A 22,872-nucleotide genomic window follows, 5' to 3' on the forward strand; every position below is an offset into this window, starting at 1 on the left:
AGGTTTTTACCAAGGACGAGTGGCTGACATCTACCCAGATTTCCAGATATTTCAGTAGATTGGCCGCATTAAACAGGAGTGGGGCTCTTCATAGATCAGAGGAGGCGAGGCCAGCACCAACAGAACCGGTACCCGAGGAAGGAGAAAGCGAAGATGAGGAGGAAGACCCATACATGGCTGAAGCTCCCATCATTAGAACACGGCTTCAAATCAGGAGGGAACTAGAACTGTAACTTTACTTTCGATCAGAGTGTTTATCTGTTTGATCATATTTATTTTGACTTTTCTCTTTGATAGTTTTTTCAAAGGACAGTTCTTTAGGGCACAGGTCACAAAAACACGCCGTTGATTTTGTTTTCGGTATAGCGAGGTCTTTCCGATAAAATTTTCTGCATCAAGATGCGATGTGGCGTGCCAGTTTCAAGCAAATGTATTATTCCTTTATTAGACGAACCAAAGTGAGTAATGTAAGCATTTTGATAGTGTTCTGCGGACACGCGTGTTTGACTTAACGAATAGTAAGTCCTGTCGCGTAGTTCACTTCTACAATAATAGAGGCCATCATTAAGCCGCCAATTGTTATTTTCAAGGCTTAAGACAAACAATAGCCTTCGACATCATTCTATTTCATTAAATTTTATATTTTGTAAGCATTTTTCGGCATCTTCTGTCTGTTGCTATGTCATTATTACAGAATTAGCGCGTTATAATGAAAAAAATATTGACGGCGATGGGTACCCTGTGGTGGGCGGATTTTTCTTTTTTAAGCGACTAGATAGAAATGGTTCTATTTCATTAAAGTGTAAGGTGTGTAACCATTTTGTGGCATTTTCTGTCTGTTGCTGCGTCATTATTACAGAATTTGCGCGTTATAATGAATAAAAATTGACACGGATACCCTGTGGTGGACGAAGTGTTTGTAGCCCACCTGTGGAATAGTTCAGTAAGTGCCCAAAGATTTTTTTGCAGATAATGTTAGTATGAAGTTCCAGCTTTTAGACGATATGTTCCGTTTTTGAAGCATGCTCCGCCATTGGAGATATTTTGGCCTAAACTTTGCGTATTTTTACAGTTTTCACTATTAGATGAGAAGGGGGTCTTGGATGAGACCACTTGTGTAATAGGAATTAGTCGTAGAAGAACGAAACGTAGACAACAGATTGTCTTTGGGTGGGACAACATTCACTTAAAATTTGAAAAGATTTGGTTGAATTCTCATAGCGGTAGAGCTTTATACTTTTGACCATTTTTTTGGTGATTTTTGGTCATTTTTGTAAAAAAAAACTAGGGGGGTGGTCAACTCCCCCCGGTTTTGACCAAATTTCCTTAAACTTAGACTGAAGTAGTTTTGGGTGGACCCCTTCAAACTGGCCAAGTTTGATCAAAATCGGTGAGATAGCTTGTGCCGCCCCTGCCTGGTCCTATCGTTGATGCACTCTTAACACTACAGTTGTGTGTTCTGTTGGTACACTCATCGATATCTGAAGCAACAAATGGAATGTTACTGGAAAACGTTTTATTGAAATGGTATGGTCACGTGTCTTTTCGCTCTTATACATAATGTGTCTCGTTTGTTACTATTTTATTGCCTCACATATAAACGTACCAATGTCTGACAAAACTACTCGCGTTTAAATAATAGCTTCAACCACGGGGCAAGAGAGGCATTAAACTAAACTGTGTTAAAGGTAGTTACCAGTGCAGTTTATTCCATCTCCATAAAATCCATCTTTGCAAGTACAGTTACAGGATCCCCGGGTGTTGTTACACACAGCAATAACACTACAGTTGTGTGTTCCGTTAGTACACTCATCGATATCTAAAGCAACAAAAGGATCGGAATCTAATTGCAAAACGTTTCTTTGGCCGTTTTTATGCTAGAGATGTTTAAGTTGTCTAGACACCGTTAACGTCTAAGACGTTAAGGGTGTCTGGTATAAAAACGAGACGCAATTAAATACACGGCCTGATAAAGAAATATGTATTTTTTTATAAAAGAAGACTAGGTGCTATACTCGGAGGACACTGGAAACAAGTCACTTTTAGCGCGGCAATATACGAACAAATCTACTAGCTGATAACATGGCAGACAGTTAAGGGCGTCACGTTTTTATACTAGACAGGTTTAACGTCTCAAACGTTAAAGGCGACTGATAAGAGTAGGCCATTGAAATGGCTTGCTTCCCAAACTTTTCGCCCTAAGATAGTATGTTTTAGCCGACTCACTTATAAGTTATTGCTCAGTTATTTTTTCACATATACGATATAAAGTAACTTACCAATGTCTGATAAAATTTCTCGCTTTGGAATAATAGTGTTCAACTAGATGCACGAGATTGTGTTACAGATAGTTACCAGTGCACTTTATTCCATCTTCATAAAATCCATCTTTGCACATGCAGTTAAAGGATCCCGGTGTATTGTTACACACAGCATAAACACCACAGCTGTGTGTTTCATCGGTACACTCGTCAATATCTAACACAATAAAAAAATTCCTGTGAAATATCTTTGATAACGCCGGTGATAATTGTGATCTTCTAGCGCGTACTGCCTGGTAAGCAAGAGCCGACTACAATAGCAGTAGTAATAGCAACAACAACAACATAATTATAAATAATGATAGCAGTAATAGAAAGCCAACTTTTGAAGTTATAACTCCTTGTCATAACTTCTCATTCTTGGTATTAAACCCCTCAAACCTCTCACAACTAAGTTGAGTGCACTTATTAGAACAGAATGTATTAGTAGCGTTTTCACAGTCATGGCCAGTAAATCCGGGAATACACAAACACTGGTAATCTCTGTCTGTAAAACCGGCCTGGCAGGTTGCGTTGTTCTGGCAAGGTTTCTTTGCACAAGCATTCTTCAAAGAAAAGAACGAAAATAGCTGTTACAACAATGGCATCCATTGACGATATATAACAGTTTTTAAAACATTTATAAACTAAACAGTTGATCAAAATTCGATAACAATAATTGTAACATATGGGGGTCACGAGTTTGTTTCGAGATATTAGTAGTTAAAATAAAGGGTATTTTTAGCAGATCATACTGTTGCTATGGTAACCTATTGTATCATGATTACAATGTGTTTACTAATGATTAGACAGTTTTTTTTTAAAAAAAACATGATTGTTGCAACTGATAAAGAGTGGTTATAATGCTCGACCCATCAAAACCTAAGTCTTGGAAAGTGTTGGAAACTGTTGCCAGCCACCTTCAGTTATTATCTCCAACTTCTAAATTTCATGATTACTTCAGCTTCCCGATGCACATAACTTTCTTTCTTCGCAAGGTCGCCTGAGTGTATGTTGTGGTGTTCAGAAGTAGAGTTATTCAGATCACATTTGTGTTGTCCATTTGCCTAACTGACACAGTTTGGCTCCATGTAGCATTTCAGCTGGCAGATGCCCTCGTTGATGACGTCAATGGTTCGTATCACGTGATTCGTCGGTAACCATGGATTGGATCAATTGTAAATCGCAAATCACGACAGTGACCTGAAAAATGAAAATTTTGACATGCCTTTATGTAAACATTTGAAATAATTTCTGGCGAAGTCAGTAAAATGAAAGATAAAGACAATAATAATAATATAAAAAGTGGTGACATAAATTTCTTTCTTTGTTTGAGTCAATTCAGATGTTAATATTATTTTAAATAAGCAGTTATTGCTTGCAAAGAAACTTCAAATTTTTTAAGCATGTTTAGTGCGCGAGGCTCAAGTTAGGTTTTCGGGTTAATAAAGCTGTTTCATGGAATGACGCTATAAACGAGAGGCAAAAACTCGAAATAAAAGATCAAGGTATAGTAAAAGTATAGAGAAGAAGAAAGAAAGGAAGAAAAACTGAAGAAGAAGAAAATAGAGAAAAATATTGCTCAGGTGGCTTTTAACCAGTAACAGATTTTAAAAAATTAATCGAGGTTTTCGTTCATATTATTTATTAAACTCAAAGTAGGTCTTTCTTCAACTTACTTTTAAGAAAGATCATTCGCGCACTTCTGTAACTCATTAATTTTTCATTTTGCGGAAAATCTAAAGTAATTTGCAGAGTATATTTTTTGGTAATGACAGTTATCTCTGAAAAAATACCACATCATCATTTCTCGGTTCGCGTTATATTTTTGAACAACAGGATCGACCATTTAACAGACCCGCAAATGGTGATTATCATGAAGCAGCAGTCATTTCAAGTTTCGCTTCTTCACGAACCTTCCTTCAAGTTGTCAAAAACATTAACAAAACAGTCTTGCCTCCCGTTTAGAGCGTACCATTTCCCGGCGCAACGTTTGAAAAATCGGAATAAATGTCTGTTTAGATGAAAACGCTTGATTTCAAGCCTTTGTTTTCACAAAGAAAGAACTTTTCCGTTTTTAAGTTATCTTATTCATATCACATTTTTTCTCAAGCCATGCACCTCTTCAGGACTTTACAACCATATAACTTCAGAGGTCAAAACTTTGAAAAGTTGCTTAGTTTAGTTTTGCATTTTTGGAAAACTCGAGTAGGTGCACAAAATTGGAAAAACAGGAAAAATGTGCTGGTTTGGACGGTTTGAGTTCACCAAACGTGTCCTGAAATTCTCTTTGAACTCGAGCCTAATTGCGTGAACTTACTTTCAGTGTAATTCTTTTTTGACTGAGGATAAGTCATGAAGTTTGTAACTTTGTTTTGAGAAAATGATTCTCGAACGACAATTGCTAAACACATTTGCATGTGCATGTCAAAGCCACCTGTTTGAATTAGGTGTAAGTTAAGTTATAAAACTTCCTCTCAGTGATGTATTAAATGTGACTTATTACATGTAATGTGTTCGGGCTAATTCTACGCAAACCATTGGGTTCTTTTTTCTTAAGAAATTGTTTAGGAAAACAGAACAGAGTTCTATGAAATTAACTAGTTGTTACTTCAACTTAGTTTTCAGAAAAAAAAAGATTCGCGTACTAACTCATTAAGTTTCATTTTTTTTAAATTCTAGAGCAATTTGCAGAGCTTTTTGGAAATGAAAACTCCACATATATTTCATTTCTCCGATCGCGGTTTCTTTTTCTTAACAACATAATGTATGATTATTAAGAAATAGTAGTCATTTCAAGTTTCGCTTCTTAACGAGCTTTTTTCAGGTTGACAAAAAAACATCGACAAATTGTTTAAGTTGCTTGCTTTCCGGCGCAATGTTAGGATTATTTTCCTTTTTGCTCATGAATGTTATGTAACATCCATGAGCTTAGGAGGCAGTCGGATGGCGCTCACTCACTCACTCACTCACTCACTCACTCACTCGATTCTAATTAATTTATTCATTAAACCTGGATTAAACAATTTTCTCCTACCTCCCCTTCTAAGTATTGTTTTTGTCTAAGAGTGTTCAGTCGTCTTCGGGAAGGTTCTTTGACGAGGGGGGACTAGAAAGGCGTACATTTTTGTCGGATAAATCGAGAGCCTGGGTGCGAGTTTGTCGAACACCTCGAAGATTGAAGTCGGCCATTTTGGTTTCGTGGGATTTTCTTTCGTAAATATGTTGTTTTTTGCCTATCGGCTTTTGTTCACACCTAGATGAAAGCTTGTAGAGGTATTTATGACTGTGGTCACGTATCGTTTACAACAGCACGGTCGGCGAGGTCAAAGAATTGATACAAGACACCCGGGAGGACAAAGCAGAAAGTGAGATCGTGATTAGCTTTTTTTCTTGGCAAGAGAATTTGATGGTTTCCACTCGCTTTCTCTCGTTGTTTAGTCTAAGGTAAGCTTAAATTCTTGTTAGGTTTTGGTTTCATTGTTTCTCTATTGTTTTATTTTGTACGCACACATTGAAATTCTGCCTGTGTTAGTATTGCAAGCTCGAAATTTGTAAGCTTGTTTTTAAATACTTAGGGGGAAAAATGTCGAATTGCCTTATCTTTTAGTTTTGTTGTCGTTCACACTACATTTCGTTTGTATTCCATGCAGTTCAACCAGAGTGAAAATTTCTTCACGGATGATATGCAAGGCAACCTACATGTATGATTGAGTAAATATACACTGCAATATTTTAGTGATGGATGAACAAATTAAGTCCAAAAGACTGTGTAGATCTATTTGTTTGCGAGAAAGATATGCTGTCCAATTGTGTCAAAGAGCTGGACGCATGGTGGCTGGTGTTGTAGATTTTTTTTTTTTTTTTTTTTTTTTTTGCTCCTAGAAATGAGAGATTTAGACAAATTGACATCAAAACTTAAATTATGGAGAAGAGAATGCTTGATACTTGTCAACATAAGTATGTTCTGTAATCGTTGCAAAAATCTATTAGCAGAAATATATCTGCAATATTTTTGAGTATTACTGCATTGCTAGTGCGACTAGCACAAACAATTACCAAGATATATAGGAATAAAATACTGTACCGTCTAGTGGGCCACATTAGGTTGTTGAAAGGGGTTTCAGGCAAGAAGCTACACGTATATGAAAGGAAAGCCTTTCCTGTTAAAAACACCGTAGAATGGATAGGTCTTTGACCTTGGGCCAGAGCCTCCTTGTATAAAACGTTGTTACTTCCCTTCCTCCATTCCATGGACGTAGTTCTTTAGAAAAAAACCTTATAAATTGTAAACAAAAACAATCCCTCCACTTCAGGTTCATGATTGAAACAAAACTGTCCGAAATCATTCTTATAATATTGAAGGAAATACTTATTTTTTCTAGAGATTTCCTGTTTACCTGCAAGCTACAATCAAATTGTTTATCTTTGACTTAGCTTAAAGTAAACAAGATTTTGCCAATATCTATGTCTCACTTAAGTGAAATTTGGCAAAATACTCTTGGCAGTCCTGGCATTCTCAATTTGATTGTCTAAAATAAATTTCAAAATCATGTATTGTAATTTTTACATAATAGTAATCATTGTTATACAGCTGTTTCATAATGTTAACTGAACAAGGACCATAACCAATTTACCTTAACCCAAAATGCACTGCTGACTCATATACATAATTATATTGTCAATTTTGGACTGACTGGTAAATATGGTGAACTCTCATTTCATGATTTCATTTTGAAACAGACTGTTGTTATTCTTTGGCACTACATCATGTACAAGTTAATATGATAACAATGTTCCAATTCCAATCAAAATTAAGTATTATCCATTTTAGAATTTATAAGCTGTCTGTGCAAACAACCTGTTATTTGATTTTTGTATTTCTTTTCTATTTCGAGCAGTCTGGCCTCGAGCCCTGGCTGGGAACATTGTGTTGTGTTCTTTAGTAAGACACTTAACTCTCACAGTGCCTCTTTCCACTCAGGTGTATAAATAAGTGCTGGCAAATTTAATATTGTGGGAGTAACCCTGCGATCGATTAGCATCCCAATTGGGGGGTAGTAGAAATACTCATAGTCGCTTCATGCTACAGAAACCAGGATAAGTGCCGACCTGATGGGCCACTTGGCTCATATGCAGACTTTACTTCCACTTCTGAGTTGCTCTTTGCTTCTTTTTGAGAACAAATGCTCGTGCAAAACATTCCACATGAAAATGACTTGATTTTCAAGACAATGAACGTACAGGTGACACACATTTTCATACGAATAGTTTTGCACAAAGACTGGTTTTGCCACAGAGGCAAAAGTCAACTATTCATCCATGAGCTGGCTCAGGGAGCCTTTGATTGAATGACTTAACACTAATAGTTTATGAGCTTAACATACAAAGTTGTGTTTGGCAGCTCTAAAAAATTTCAAAGAAATGGTCTGACAAGGTATGAAAGATGACGGTAGAGTCTTATTTTTCGAACGAATTACTGAGCCCAGTAAAAAAATTAATGCTCATCCAGTCAAGAAAAAAAAGAACAAGACGAAAACAAGGCCGGAAAATGCGAACAGCATTTTTACGACAAGTTATCGAAAACTTTGTAAAAACGGTTTGGTAGTGTTACATTACAGCGAGAAGCTTTGGTCAGTGGTTCAATGATGATATGAATCATGAGCTAAGCTGCGACATCTCAAGTAAGTTTAAACTTGTTCCGTATTCAGTCGAATATGCCAGCTCCATGGAGTTATACTTATCAATTATTACTGACTGCTACAACTTAAGTGGTCCCCTCTATTGTGGTTGGGGCAGTAAATTGGTTCTTTATTGATACGCACATGTAAAATGATGATAATTGTCCTTGACAACGCTAATAAAAGAAAGATGTTGCTGTGGTTACGTGGTTTTCCACAGTTATAAAAACAAATCGAGTTAAGTACGTTTTTCAGCCGCAATTACCTTTTAGGCCTTACGATGAAAAAAATAACAACGAAAGAACGTGTAAACAAAACGCTTTGAAGACGCCGGAAGTTTGAAAGAGAGGCTTTTAGTTTGTTCGTCCTGTGAAATTTGGACATTACATTTGTTAAACGTGAAGCCTTCCAAAACAACAACGTAATGCCATCAGTCAAATCTATTTCATCGCTGCTGTTGTTAGAAATCAAATATTTACTCGTGTATCCTGAGTCACTGCATTAGAATTATATATGTAAAGCAGCCGTGTCAAAGTGGCCAACAGCGCCGGTGCTTATTTCGGTTTCTCTTGCTATCAAGAGCACTGATTAAACGAAAGGGGTCACTGGATTTTATATACAAGGCCTTTCTACTGTTAATGTCTTGTGCTTTTCTTTCTGAACCAAGACTACCATGACAAATTCAGTAGTTTATTACCAAAGATTGGTATATACTAGCGTTTTGAAGACTTCCTAAGCGACCAATTATGTGATGACAAAAATAAAATTGTTGCTAGTCCCTTAAAATGCTTTATCATAATTATTTTGCACGAAATAATTCTAGTGCAACGCACCTTACCGTAGCTACCCAAAAGAATTGTCTGGACGTTATTCCTAGCCAATCACAGCGCGCGAGATTTTGTTTGTAGTCACGCCTCCTTGAACAGGTTTTAGCATGGTGACGGGTTTGTTGGCAGCTTATGTAATCATTTTTAATGAAACATTTCGGGAAGAAACTCAAACGCAATTGAAAAAATTTTGGCGGTCAGGAGAAATTTCCGACTAGCAAGTCATTTAAGGGGGATCCTTCTCAACTACCTTATGGTCATGAATTTGTTGCTAAGGAAGGTTTCGAAACTTCGTAGTTTGAAAACCAGACTTCCTAAGGATAAGCTTTTTGCAAAGTTTTGTTCCATTGAGAGGAGTCCTGCAAAAGTTTCAAATCACGGCCATGTTTGACCAGTGACGTGTCCAGAAAAGAAAAAAAAAACTAAATTTAAAAGCCATCTAGATCCGACATTTTGAATCAGTGTGCTTAATACTACGTTCGGGTTTTATGAAACTCGCATTATCATAAAAGTTATGAGGTAATGAACGGCGGTATTATCAGACTTTCCACAGTAGCTAGCTTTCCTCTTTTATGTATAAACAGTAATTCAGTGCCTTTGATTATAAAGAAGGCTAAGTTATTTCTGATCCATAAGAAAAATCGGAACTGGCACTAGTTACGCACGCGAAATTTTTTTTTTTCAAAGGAAACGTTCCCCCATAAAGAAATTCTCCATTTAACAATGTAAAACTCTCCAAAATAGCTTTCCTCTAATTATCGCCTTCAGAAATCCCTTAGCAACAGCTCTAAAACCTGAAATTAAGAAGACCCACCCCCCCCCCCCTCCCCTTTAACATCTTTCTTTATAACGCACCTATATTTTCTGGCTCCGTTATATATATAAATACTGAAAATAAAAATCCGCAAAACCTTAGCGCATTACAACATATAGAGAGAAACCCAATAATTAAGTCCGGTTGAGCTGTTCATTGTGGCCATAGAGATCATTATTCAGTACTCCTTGACTTTCCCTTGATTAGAAATTTCAGGTAAGCTAAATTTCTTTTAAAATGAACTTCAATCGGTCCCATTAATAGTTCTGGGCTTTATTTTCTTTTTCCGGTTAATTTTATAGGGGTCAGTGGGACGGGGGGGGGGGGTCAGTGTTTTGTCGAAACCCATCGAGCGCTGAAGGCGCGATCTAGAGACCGTCAAACCAGTCGATTTTATTATCAAAATACAATTTCCCTGACCAAATAAGTTAAAAAACGTCAGATATATCGAGATATAATAGCGGCCTCCAGCCTCCCCTAAAAGCATTCCTTCCCAACCATTCATCAAAGACTGATAGGTTTTAAGTAAAACGTCGTTGAGATCATGGTAACCTTGAGCAATTTTTACTTGACGTGTGGCAACCCTGCCTTTGCGTGACAACAGGCTGACGCATAACTTGTAAAATATTTCAAGTTGTTTGGTGGAGTGCGTCACACTGTAATTACTATTCTCTAGAAGTAATATATCAAACACGAGGGCAGTGTTTCATCATACAGACTGCCTTGCAATTCGTAAGTTCTGCCCAAAAACAATCCCCACGAAAAATATTGGCCGAAAAGGTCTAAATAATAACTTAAAAAGTTACATAGTTTGGCTTCAGTAGCATTGCAGTCGGCAGATATCCTCGTTGCTGACGTCAATAGTTCGTATTACGTGATTCCCGAACTGGTAACTAGGTATTGGATCAACGGTGAATCGCAAATTACGACAGTGAGCTGAAGAACGAAAATTTGTTTTTAAAGCAGAAGGAGGGAAAGAAATAAACTCTGCATTCTATTTGTTTTTTCGTCATGTGTACTTTTCTATTGTTTTATTCAAATCGAGAAGACTACGAATGACAGTTTAGTGCAATGAAGCCCAGTCTTCCCGCTCTATAGAGAACGGGGAGACTGGACTACATTGTGAGAGGAAGAGTTCAGGGACTGGGCCGGACTAAGTGTAATGATTGTTTGTCAAGGTGGATAAACAACGAATTTTATTAATTTTGCTTTGACAAAACACTACAAGCAACGACAGCTGTTTAACAAATTTGCATGGGCATATCAAAACCACCTGTTTAAGAGAAAAGTGTCTAACGTTAACTTGCTCTCGACGATGCCATTTTACCTTAATTATTGTAAAAATCTGTCCCATAGCCCTTTTTACGGTTAGCTTTTATCATTTGCATCACAATGTAATCCAACGTGGATGCGAGACAATTTCGGGCTGAAACTACAAAATAGCCCGAAATTGCCTCACATCCTAGTTGGATTATATTGGAATGCAAATGAGAAACGATAACCGTACGTGAAAAGGGTTATTTCACAGAAACCGTTGATTAACGTTTGGCAAAGTTTTTGCAAAATTTAGATCAGTTTTGTTGCTTAAATTCGTCAGAAAGACTATTCATGAAAACATTCATTGTTTCATGTGGCGCAAACTCTAGTCAGAGCAATTCCCAGGGATTGTTGATATCGAAGAACAAGGATTTCGTGCAACCTCAGAGAAAACATTTCATGATCGTACATTCATTTGGGATAATCCGGTTCAGGATCAAAGATCACTCGAATCACGGTGTGCCAAAAAAAAAAACACCCGATGGAAACACACTGGACAAGGATTTATCGGCTCCTTTAATTTGATGCACCATGATCCGAGTGATCTTGGATCATAGATCCCGATCCTAATCATGATCCTGAAGGAACGCAATCAAATCATACAGGGCAATAAATTTATCGAATATGAGCTGACTATATCGTTTTCTACATGCACTGAAAACTTGCGGAGAAAACTATACTGCGTTGAACGCTCATTAATTTTAGTATCCACGATCATGCGAGTATGATTGCCAAAACAAATTAAAAGGCTCGTGATAAAAAGTTTAAGCTATTGCAAAGGCATTAAAAACTATTGTCTGTGTTTTTTTTTTTTTTTTTTTACATCGTCAAAAATAACGATCAACCGAAGAAATATTCTCGAACACCGAATGAAGAGAACCTTACCTTGTGCCTCCAGGAACAAGAAATCCAATAACACGAAGGCTGAGCAGAAAAACAATGACAACATGTCTAAGACAACGCCTCGAACTTTGCAAAAACTGGCCGGTAATTTTACATTCAAGCGAGAAGCTCTGGAGAGTGGTTCAATGGTGTGAATCATTAGCTGAGCTGTAGCATCTGAATTCAATTTTTAACTTGTTCCTTATTCAAATATACCAACTCAATAGGTTAATCAATTTTTAGTTATCAGAGTTCGCTACAACTAAAGAGTTTCCTCGTATGGTGATTGGTGCATGGCAGAAATTGCAAAGAAAAAAGATCGTATTATTTTGACAGATTGTCACGTTGTTTCTAAAGTGAATAAGAACGAAACATATTTCTATGTTTTTCCCTTTGTGTTAAAACGAAATTGAGTTTAACACTTGCCCATTTTTCAGATTTTTAACTGTAACATGCTTTGGCCTTCTACCCACACGTAAACGATGAAAAACGGAAAAAAGCTTTTTCACAAATCTTCACTTCATACTTTCTCCCCTCCTGGGACTTGCCAACATTTCAGGAAACTGTCCAAAATGTCCAGAAGTTCTCAGCTGCGCTTGGTAAAATAAGCTTTTTATGACATCCTCTATCTGTTACCGCATGGAAGTTAGGTAAAAATAGTCACTACGCACATGTTACATTTCGTTGGGGCATTTCCCGGTTTCCGGCTTGAAGAGGGGCCACATTCCATTTGATTAAACGAAGTTGGTGAAACAAAATGGAATGGAATAGAAGCTTTCGTTTCCGAGCATCCGTTTTAAAAATTTCGCTCAACCTCTCGGCGAACTAGTCCGGAAATTTCGGAAATTTCTGTTCCATTTGGTATTTGAACCGGGCAAGACAATCGTTCTTAGCTCCTCTAGCCGTAATGGCCTGTTTCAGGTGTGTTTTGGCGCGGGGATTAGTACCAAATTTCAAGATGAAAGGCAGGCTTGGGGGAATAACGCGCAAGTGTGGAAGGAAAAACAAAGTTCTTCAGTGCAAGCAAGGGTAACAAAGATCATTTATTTAAGCCCAGTGGAAATAGACCACTGGCTGAAGGATTATTTAACCAAGTGTGAGATATAGCTATCAGACCTCGGATGGAATAAGTGAAGTAAGCGTTGAATTAGTAGCTCAGTATCCTATGTTGTAATGTTTAAACTTTCTGTAATTAGTCAGGTTGTAACTTAGTTTCATATATAGGGCCATAAGGGAGACTAGAATCTTGACTGTAAGTAAGCACCCTATTGAAATAAAGTGTCATCATCGTCAACTTGTGGAGCCCGCACAGGGACTGCTTTAAACAGAGCTGAATGAAGACGAGCCTTCTCATTGTGGGGTGAATGAGGACGGGCCTTTTCATTGTGGGTTGAGTTAAGATGGGTTTTCTATAGGAGACAGAATGAAGAAGGGCCTTTTAACAGGGATCTGAGGGAAGATTAATGTTTTTACGGTGAGCTGAGCCAAGGTAGGCCTTTTCTAATTAAAAAGGGGAGCGGAAAAGAGACGTTTTCGCTGTTTCCGACCCCATGGTCTTAAAATTTGTCAGCAAATGGAGTGAAGTCGGCCCCTATTCTGACTCAATCTACATTTTGTGTTTAACAGAAGGTGATTACTCTCGTTATAGTAACGGTATCCAAGAAAATTTCATTTGTGGAGGGGTTTCACAGTATATTTTGCATTTTGTGTAAAGATCATACAGAGATGGAAGGGATACGACGCGGCTCGTACCACACAAAGGGTCAAAGACCGAACAATGAAGTTTGCAAAGAGCAACGGTTGTCCCGGCGACGTTTGGAACTGAGTCATACAATTTTGATTGGTTAAAAGCCGTCCAGTGTCAAGCAAAGTCGTAAACTTACATTATCGTGACAAAGACCCTTTAAACATAGCCAACTCACTGATATGTAATATTTTATTAGAGAACCCGCACAAGCAGATCAATAGTTATTCAACAAATGGCATCTGTTGATTTAAAACAAAGGAATTAAATGTGTAGAAAAGAAAACAATTTTCTGGGAAATTTCGGTCTGAATCTAAAACATAAATATTTTAAGGCGCTAGTTGTCCAGTTACTTTCCATGGCTGAGAAAAACTCATCCATATTATTATCATGGTATTTAATAAGCCGACGTTGAAATTTCTTAATTGATTTGCTGTCATTCTCCTGTCATTCATAATATTACACCACTCAACAGTTCTGTGAAATGTAACCGAGCCCTGCATGAAAACGGGGTCTTGGCTGTCTGTTATTGGTGACTTAGAATGGAAATAGTAGAACTTTTTACGGTAGCTTTGCCATTACTTTACGCTGAAATTCTGAGATTCATCTTGGATGGTACTGCAATTGGCTATTATCAGGGAATAAGATGATTGCTACAGTTGCTTTTCTTGAAGCCTTAGCAAAAATAGCCGATAGGTAGTAATGTTACTGATGATGGTAAAATAATTTTGTCATATTACGTTCAGTAAAACCATTAGAAACGATTGATTTCTAAATTCAGCTTAAGTGCTGACCTGCTATTTACATATTTCCTAAACTGAAACGTGTGGTTCGCATGCCCGGCCGTAACATTAGGTTTTATTTATTCGTTCATTATTCTAGCTGACGCCACGGATCATGCCATATTTCGTTACTGTCTAAAAAGCGGAAGCGCTTAAAACATGCAGATGAAATTACCGAAGTATAAACATTTTGTTATTTCCGTATTTGGGCATAGATGGGCTGACGTCTGTCCCAAGGACTTAACGAACAAAGACTTTCCAGAAATCACCAGAAGACACACCAACTTTGAAGTCATCACATTCCCATCTTGAGCCACCTGGAGTCAGCAGCCAGTGATACAAAGATACTGCAAAAGCCGCATGGTTGTACAATCTATCTTGATCTCCAGCATGCCCCCATTTGCCAACTTTATAGTTCTTACCATTAAATCCCCACTGGTGGCAAACTTCTGCTAATCTCGAGTTGTCATTCTCCATTCTAACAAACGAACCACAGGCATCAGGCTGGACATCCGTCTGACCGCTGAAGTACTGGACTACAGCTTCACCGATGCTGTTAGCGACCGTGGTCACGTGGAACGTACGTCCCTGTTGTTTACTGCAGTGGAATCTCAGTTGAGTGAAAGACAGGTGCGTTCTGAGCTCATTCATGGCACTCTTTGTCAGAAACGTCTGGTTATTGTGATAGTTGCTGATTCCTCTGTATGACGTCTCTACTAACAACTGCGGTGTGAAGGATGAACCGTCAAGCACAGCGTTGGAAACAAGAAGCCAGCCTCCTGAAATCAGGGTAAAATGGTCACTTGATAAAACAAATTAAGCTAGCTGTCATGTCCACTTATAACACGACAAGAAAGAACATCAAGATGTAGAAAGCAAAGTAATTCATGACTGCAAAAAAAACATGAGATTTCCTTACGGAATTGAGAATGAAAGCTTCTAGTCCAAAGTAGTGATAGTGTGGTATAGCTCCTATATAGTTTCGAACAGCTTAGAGCCTGTTGTACCCTTTACTGCGTTCCGGCAAAAGCAAAAGTTTTTGGACATTATCGTTGCTATCACTTTCCACAACATACCTCCGTCAGTTGTCATGTCACAGAAGACCTTTAAAGGGTTTCCACTCCTCTCGGGGTCGATCCAGTACTCCCCGTCTTCTCTAGAGCCTCCTGAGTCCCGGATGTGCTTACAGGACCGCCCAGGTTGACCTGAATACCAACCTACAGTTTTAAACAAAAAAAAAAAAAACTAATCTAAGAAATGGCAACAGAGACATTTTTGACAACTTTAGAACATCAGAGCTTTTACCTCTGCTACACCCGAAACGGTGTGTTACTTCACAATTTATCAGATTTCTACATTTTGGTTCTTTTTAATGTTTTTGTACTATTTCTGAGTTAATCGTATTCAGGCGCTCTTTCGCACTCTGTTAAGGTGGCCGAACACAGTTTTCAAGAGCCTATGCCTAATTCACCATTATTTTTAAGCTATTTATGCTTTGGCGCTCGTTTTTTGCAAGAGTCAAGGTTAACCACAGAAAAGTTTATTCTCGCATTTTGGCTAAGGTGTGTGCTGTTGCCATGGCAACGGGGCTGGTTAAAAACAAGACTTAAAAAATGGTTTTGTTTATTTTAAAAAAATCCAGTCGTTAGATTTTTTTTCATCTTTTGCCCACTACGAATTGGCGTTAAATCCCTTCTGTCAACACTGTTCTAATAAAATTTTGACATAGGCGATTTTCGTAATTCGCCGTAAATCGTTTTCACCGCATGTTCTGTATTATTAAAAATTCCCTATGTCAAAATTCAGATTTTTTGCGATAGATCATTCATGTGGTTTCAGAACTATTTTTTGCCAAATTTCTTGAAATTCTAACGACTGGATCGTCAGAAATCCGCAAGTTTCTGCAAAAGCAATCGGTCTCAATTTTTCGAGCAACTGCGCATGCGCTGCATTTAACTGAGTTCTTTCGGTAACAAAGAGAAAGCTGAGAATTGCTGGTTTCTTTGCGTCGTTACCTTTCCTAACATATCTTTGTAATAAAAGACTAAAGCCATCGATACACTGCGTTCAATAATAGAGAAAAAATAGCACAGATAGTGCGGGTGTTGAGTAAATAAAATGATCGCTCTTTGAAATCCTTGTGCGCGCGCTCAATTGCATCAGCAAAAGCGCGCGCGAAAACTGTGTTCGGCCACCTTAAAAAGAATTTAACTTGCTGCTATTGGTAGGTTAAGATCATAATAAACAACTATTTTTCAGTGACCTGTGTTTACAGCAAATTTAATAATCTCGGCGATTTGTGCATATATTTAAATTCAGTCCAAAGTAGTGATGCACGCTTCAGTTCAATTTAATTGCTGCTCATTCCAATTAAAGTCCAGCGATTAAATTGTTAAGAGTGATCGTATACAGGTATATGACTGAATTATCAAATCTTGGGAACATGAAGTTCTGAAGTTCAAAATTGAGTGGTGATTGCCTGTTTATAAGGACCAGTTGCACTTAGAAATTCCTACCAACTTCCTCGCAATTTCATTTTAACACAAGATGTAAGAAAAATTGTCCTGTGAGACATCCCTGGAAATGAACATGTACTTGCAACGTTTTTGTAGCAACAGACGTTATGCGAAGTAGATTTCGCTACAGTTGCCAAGAGGTTTTACACTTTTTTAATTCAGCCTTATGTTGCAACAACATTGTGCATTGCACGTTGTAACTGCAGCTTTTTTTTTTTTTTGCATTTAAACGAATGCGTCAGTTGCTTGTGGCGCATTATTCGAATACATTTTATTGTTTGCTCAGTTACCTATATATTCCAGGCATCTGTGTTTGACTTTTAGATATTTGTATGTTCGTCCACATAGATCGCCACCGAACAAGTAGTTATTTACATGTAACTCACAGCTGGTTTTACCGTTACATTTTCCTGCACGATTTGAAGAAAATTTCGGGAACGACAGTTTATGTTGCTCTAGAAATTTCCATACCATCATTACCCGTTTGGAAAGTTCCCGAATTTTTTAATTGAATGGAAAGCGCCCCACGTCTGCGATAGAGTGGTAACCTGGCCATCACTCGCTTAGTCATCGTCCCCAATTGCAGCGGGCATCAATACGCATGCGCCACAATTTGAAGATGACGTAGCGCCTCGACCTACTCTGATAAACAGACTCCCGCTTAGATAAAGAGCTAATTATTTCAAACATCAAAACCGGTAACTGATCTGCCATATCTGGTTTTTACAGTTAGCATTAACGGCTCGCCTCCAGCTCGCACTGGTAAATATCCATTCAAATCGGGCAGTCAAGTTGTATTTGTCATTTACAGTGCGTCTTGTATATTGTCCAATTTCCAAGCTTGTAATTACTCGCAGTGGTTAATTAAAACATATTACATATAGCAATAGTTACCACTGCAGTTTATTCCATCTCCGTAAAATCCATCTTTGCACGTGCAGTTATAGGATCCACGGGTGTTGTTACACACAGCATTAATACTACAGTTGTGTGTCCCGCTAGTACATTCGTCTTCATCTAAAACAACAAAAAGAATTTGAAGTTTAAAACATGCAAATGCCATTATAAATCGCCACTGTTTTTAGCTTCTGAAGAAGCTTTTGTGCTGTGTCGGTGGTCAATGCAAATGAGACACTCAGCTATTTATAAAATGGAAGTCCTGAAAGACGATTGAAGCAAGTTAACCGCCTCTTCAAGATGTGAAGCCCACGTTTCGCCGGAGTATAAGACCCTAGTCAGAGCAAAGTAGAGGATGATTTTAAATGTTACCAGTGCAGTAGTTTATTCCATCTCCATGAAATCCATCTTGGCACGTGCAGTTGAAGGATCCCGCGGTATTATTACAAACAGCATTCATATGACACTTGTGTGTTCCGTTGGTACACTCGTCTATATCTAAAAAAACAAGACGACTAGTTCAATTTGGAACTATAAAGAAATGTTTCGATGTAGGAAGATCAATAAGTTAGTGTAGGTAATCGTATGAATGCGAATGCAATTAAGCACACTACGCGTTTTTAGATCGACGCAACATAAAGGTGATGTTCACTCCAAATTAAGAACATACCTCAGTAAATCTTGAAGGAAACGTTAAATTGTACGTTTGAACGGAACATTTGTAATTATTAAACAAGGCCAATTTTCGCCGCTTACTCAAATGCATCACAGAATTCGAATGCCTCACTTACATATACATATTGCAGACAACTGTATTTGATGTCCAGATATTTCAATTTTTCACATGGCTGATCTAATACTGAGTTACCCACCATTCCCTCCAGTCTCGCGACGTTTTTGTTGCAACAAACGCAGTTGTACGAGGTAGAATCATGCTCCATAGCCAACACTTGCGACAACAAATAATTTTTTATGAGTTGCCTTGGGATTTAACACTAAGCATTGTTTCCTACAATGTGTGTGGTAACAGCATTGGTGAGCCTAGCTGCACGAAACATTGCCTACTATAAGAGCAGTGTGACGCATAATTCAAACCGCACTTTTTTTGCGTTTTCTCGCTTACCTAAATTGATGTATTCCAGACATCTGTATTTGACTTCCAGTAATTTGTATGTTCCCCCACATGGATCGCCACCGAACAAGTAGTTGTTTACATGTAACTCACAACTGGTTTTGCCGAGGAATAGAAAGAGGGAAAAGCGCTTGTGGTGAATGCGAGGATTCAGTCATGAGGTCAGGTGGAGCAACTTGCTCAGATTAAGCGATTGTTTGAGGAAAGTGAGCTAAATGATTGTTTGAGGAAAGTGATCGCAAGGATCAAAGCGCACATTGGTAGCTTGCTGTACGATTCAATGGAGTGTCAACAACCTCGGCAGCCTCCGCTAAAGAATATAATGTGCAGCAACAAGTGACCTCATCACTTTCCGAGGTTGAAACTGACTCGCAAAGTGATGTGGTAGGTCGAGTTGTCGGTTCAAGCCCGAGTAGCTTAAGTTACGAATCGTCACCGGAGACTGATTTTGTACCAGAACCCCGTGCGGAAACATTACCGCCGTCAAATTATGGACGAAAGCTGGCAGTGGTCGACAGAGACAATTATGTTAGTTGGGACAAGATAATTTTTTGATGTAATATTTCGACACCTGTAAATAATTTAGATTAATCTTGACTGGTAGCTTTGTATATACAAGTTTTAGGTTTCTATAAATAAGAGTCAACTAAGCGACATGGAGTAATTTTTCCTTGCCAAAAAAAAAACTGTGACCCTCCCGCAGTTGCGAATAAAACAGGTTTGACCCTCCCCAATTTGTGAAAAATTTGCTAATGACCCTCCCCTCCAAAGCCCCGGCCCACCTCCCCCCCCCCCCAATAAAAAACGTACCCTCCCTAAAATCGATACCCTATTTATGACCAAGACGGCTGAAAAACCATTCCCTTTGGGGCCGCACATACCTATATAGTCCATATAAGGGAGTACCCCCCCCCCGGGAAAATAAGGCAGTAAACGAGAAGCAAAATTTAAGTCCAAACCTTGGATTACTCAGGGTATTCGTAAATCTATTAAAACTAAAAATAAGCTACTTAAGCACTATTTGAAAAGTAAGTCTCAAAGTAATCACTCTCGCTATAAAATTTATAAGAACAAACTAAAGCATATTTTAATTGTTAGTAAAAAACTATATTATAAAGAATATTTTACTTATCATGTTAATAATGCAAAAGCCACATGGAAGGGTATTAAGCAGCTTATTAGCTCTAAGCGTAGTAAATTGTCCTTCCCAAATAGATTAACAGTCGATGGTAACACCTTAACTGATGCCAAAGGTATAGCTGATGCCTTCAACAAATGTTTTGCCTCAGTTGGGCCAATGTTGGCCAATGGTATTCAACCTGGCAATAGAACCTTTGTGGAATATTTAACAAATTCACAATGCAACAGTTTTTATTTATCACCAGTATCACCAACTGAAGTTGAGAATATTATTTCTAGCTTAAATGCAAGTAAAGCACTGGGGCCACATAGCATTACAGTGACAATTCTTAAATTATTGAAGAGCATCTTGTGTCAACCATTATCTTGTTTATTTAATTGTTCTTTTTCTCTGGGTTTAGTGCCAGATAAGTTAACAATTGGGAGAGTAATACCTCTATACAAAAGTGGTAATCAGGCTTTAGTATCTAATTATAGACCAATTACTCTGTTATCTGTTTTCCATAAAATAATGGAGAAGCTAATGTTTAATAGATTAGTTAATTTTCTTGATAAACATAATAAACTAGATAATAATCAATTTGGTTTTCGTAGTGGACGCTCCACTACTCAGGCCTCTATGCTTATCACTGATAAAATCCAAAGAGCCATTGAAAGTAAATTATATTCTTGCGGGATATTTTTGGACTTAAGTAAAGCCTTCGATACAGTAGATCACAACATTCTCTTAGCTAAACTGGAACATTATGGAATTCGTGGTTTACCAAATGAGTGGTTCCGCTCATACTTAACTAACAGACAGCAATTTATTTCTCTAAACAATTTTGACTCAGATCCTGTGCAAATAACATGTGGGGTACCACAAGGCTCTGTGCTTGGCCCAGTATTATTTCTGATTTATATTAATGATTTCACTGATTGTTCATCTATTTTTGATTTCCATTTATTTGCTGATGATTCTAATCTATTTTATACCCATGGTGATTTACAGCATCTAGAGCAAAATGTTAATCGAGAACTCAGTGAAATTAGCCTTTGGCTTCGTACCAACAAACTATCTCTCAATATTACTAAACACATTTTGTAATATTTCATCCTCATCAAAAAAAGATAAACAATTCCTTGAACATTGAAATAGATGGAAAGCCAATTAATCAACAAAAGAGTGTTAAGTACCTCGGCGTTCTCATAGATTGTCATCTAAATTGGAAAGAACAAATTCAACAAATTTCAAAAAAATATCTAGGGGTATTGGTTTCCTATCTAAGATTAGACATTTTGTTAATACGAAAACACTAGTTCAATTATACCATGCCATTATTCTTCCTTTTCTCTCCTACGGCTATATAGTTTGGGGCAACACTTATGATCATAATATTAAACCACTTCAAATAATACAAAGGAAAACAATCCGTTTAATTACTTTCTCAAATTTTGATGCACATACAAGTCCTTTGTTTGCTAAGCTTAACCTTCTTAAACTTCAAGATTATATTAAGCTTCAAACTCTCTTTTTCATGCACCAGTTTAATACTGGTAAACTACCAAAGATCTTTGATTCTTTTTTTGTCAAAACATCTTGTAAACACAATGTAAATACTCGCTTTGCATCTAGATCTACTCACGCTATCTTCCAAAAATTCGAACAAATTATGGCAAAATTAATATTCGATTTAATGGACCTAAATTATGGAATGAACTCGATGAAAGATTCAAGTTTTGTACTTCTAATCAATTTAAAAAAAAAACTAACTTCGCATTTCATTAGTCTCTATTAATCTTTACTCATATTTTGACGGTTTATATCTATTTATTTTGTTTTGTTTTGTATATTTAATCTTGTACCAAGTTTGTGATACTTATGTGTACCAATGTATTTGTTGTGCCTCTTTCCTGACTCTTACATTTTTAATTATTATAATTACGGTCACCCAACTAGTTTAGCTTTTTAGTTATTTTGGGTGTCCCACTACTGTATGTACTGTACTATTTATTTATTTATTTATAATTACAATCTTGTAAATTCTTTTAGTTGTTTACAGTAGTAGAAAATAAACTGTTGTAAAATAATTTGATCGGCTTACGAGACAACTGTCAATCGCCAACTGGACTTGAATAAACTAAACTTTCGGTTTATAGTGAACGATCGCTTCAAAGTTCGCATTTTCAGTAGTTTAATATAAAAACTATAAGGATCTTAATGTTTCTAGTCCAGAGCAATCCGGCCTCATTGTCGCTCTTGAAAATCTACACTTTTCCCATGGAAATTAAAAAAACAAAGATCCCAAAGCTTGCGGATGAAAATGCGAAATGCTATGCTGTATTTGAAAGGAGCTACAGTTATTTACGGCTGCTTAGCAGCAAGTGTCCGAACTAGCGTCAAAATTTGAAAGACTAAACCTCTCCCACTGGTTCTACTCCCGAGTACAGGATAGAATATCAGGGCAAGCTTTTCACTGATGACTCATCGGGTGAGCGTTGTAACTGTTGAGGTTCACTTCGCTGAGATGACCGGAGATTGCTGTTTAGCGATAAAGAGTTACTGCACTCCATGGAAGTGTTGTTTGAGCATTTTTACAAAAATAAAGCTTCTCGTCATAAACAGAGACAGCTCAATTAGTGTTTTCTGTCATTTTTTTTTTACATCTGTAAAGTATAATTTCTGCCTTTATAACAAATATCATTCGATATAATGTCTTTTATCGAAGCATTCCACTAGACACACTCTTAATTTGTATACTGCTCGAATATATTAAAGACTTTTTCTTCTGACATTTAGTGGAAAGTCGTCTCATGATAAGAAAACCAGGCAAAACCGGGCAGGAGGTGATATAGCTCAA

General features: G+C 37.5%; 1 protein-coding gene and 1 pseudogene across 1 annotated transcript; both read right to left on the reverse strand.

Moving 5' to 3' along the window:
- LOC145490567 (uncharacterized) overlaps positions 1-22,872 on the reverse strand; it is a 59,045-nt pseudogene that overhangs the window by 11,624 nt on the left and 24,549 nt on the right.
- LOC145488948 (uncharacterized) lies at positions 14,576-15,518 on the reverse strand. Its single transcript, XM_081467803.1, has 2 exons — positions 15,424-15,518; positions 14,576-15,126 (listed from the first exon to the last, which is right to left on the reverse strand). The coding sequence occupies exons 1-2, from the start codon at positions 15,437-15,439 to the stop codon at positions 14,588-14,590; spliced, it is 555 nt and encodes a 184-aa protein (XP_081323929.1). The 5' UTR covers positions 15,440-15,518; the 3' UTR covers positions 14,576-14,587.

Source organism: Orbicella franksi, chromosome 6 (assembly GCF_964199315.1).
Source record: "Orbicella franksi chromosome 6, jaOrbFran1.1, whole genome shotgun sequence".
NCBI lineage: Eukaryota > Metazoa > Cnidaria > Anthozoa > Scleractinia > Merulinidae > Orbicella > Orbicella franksi.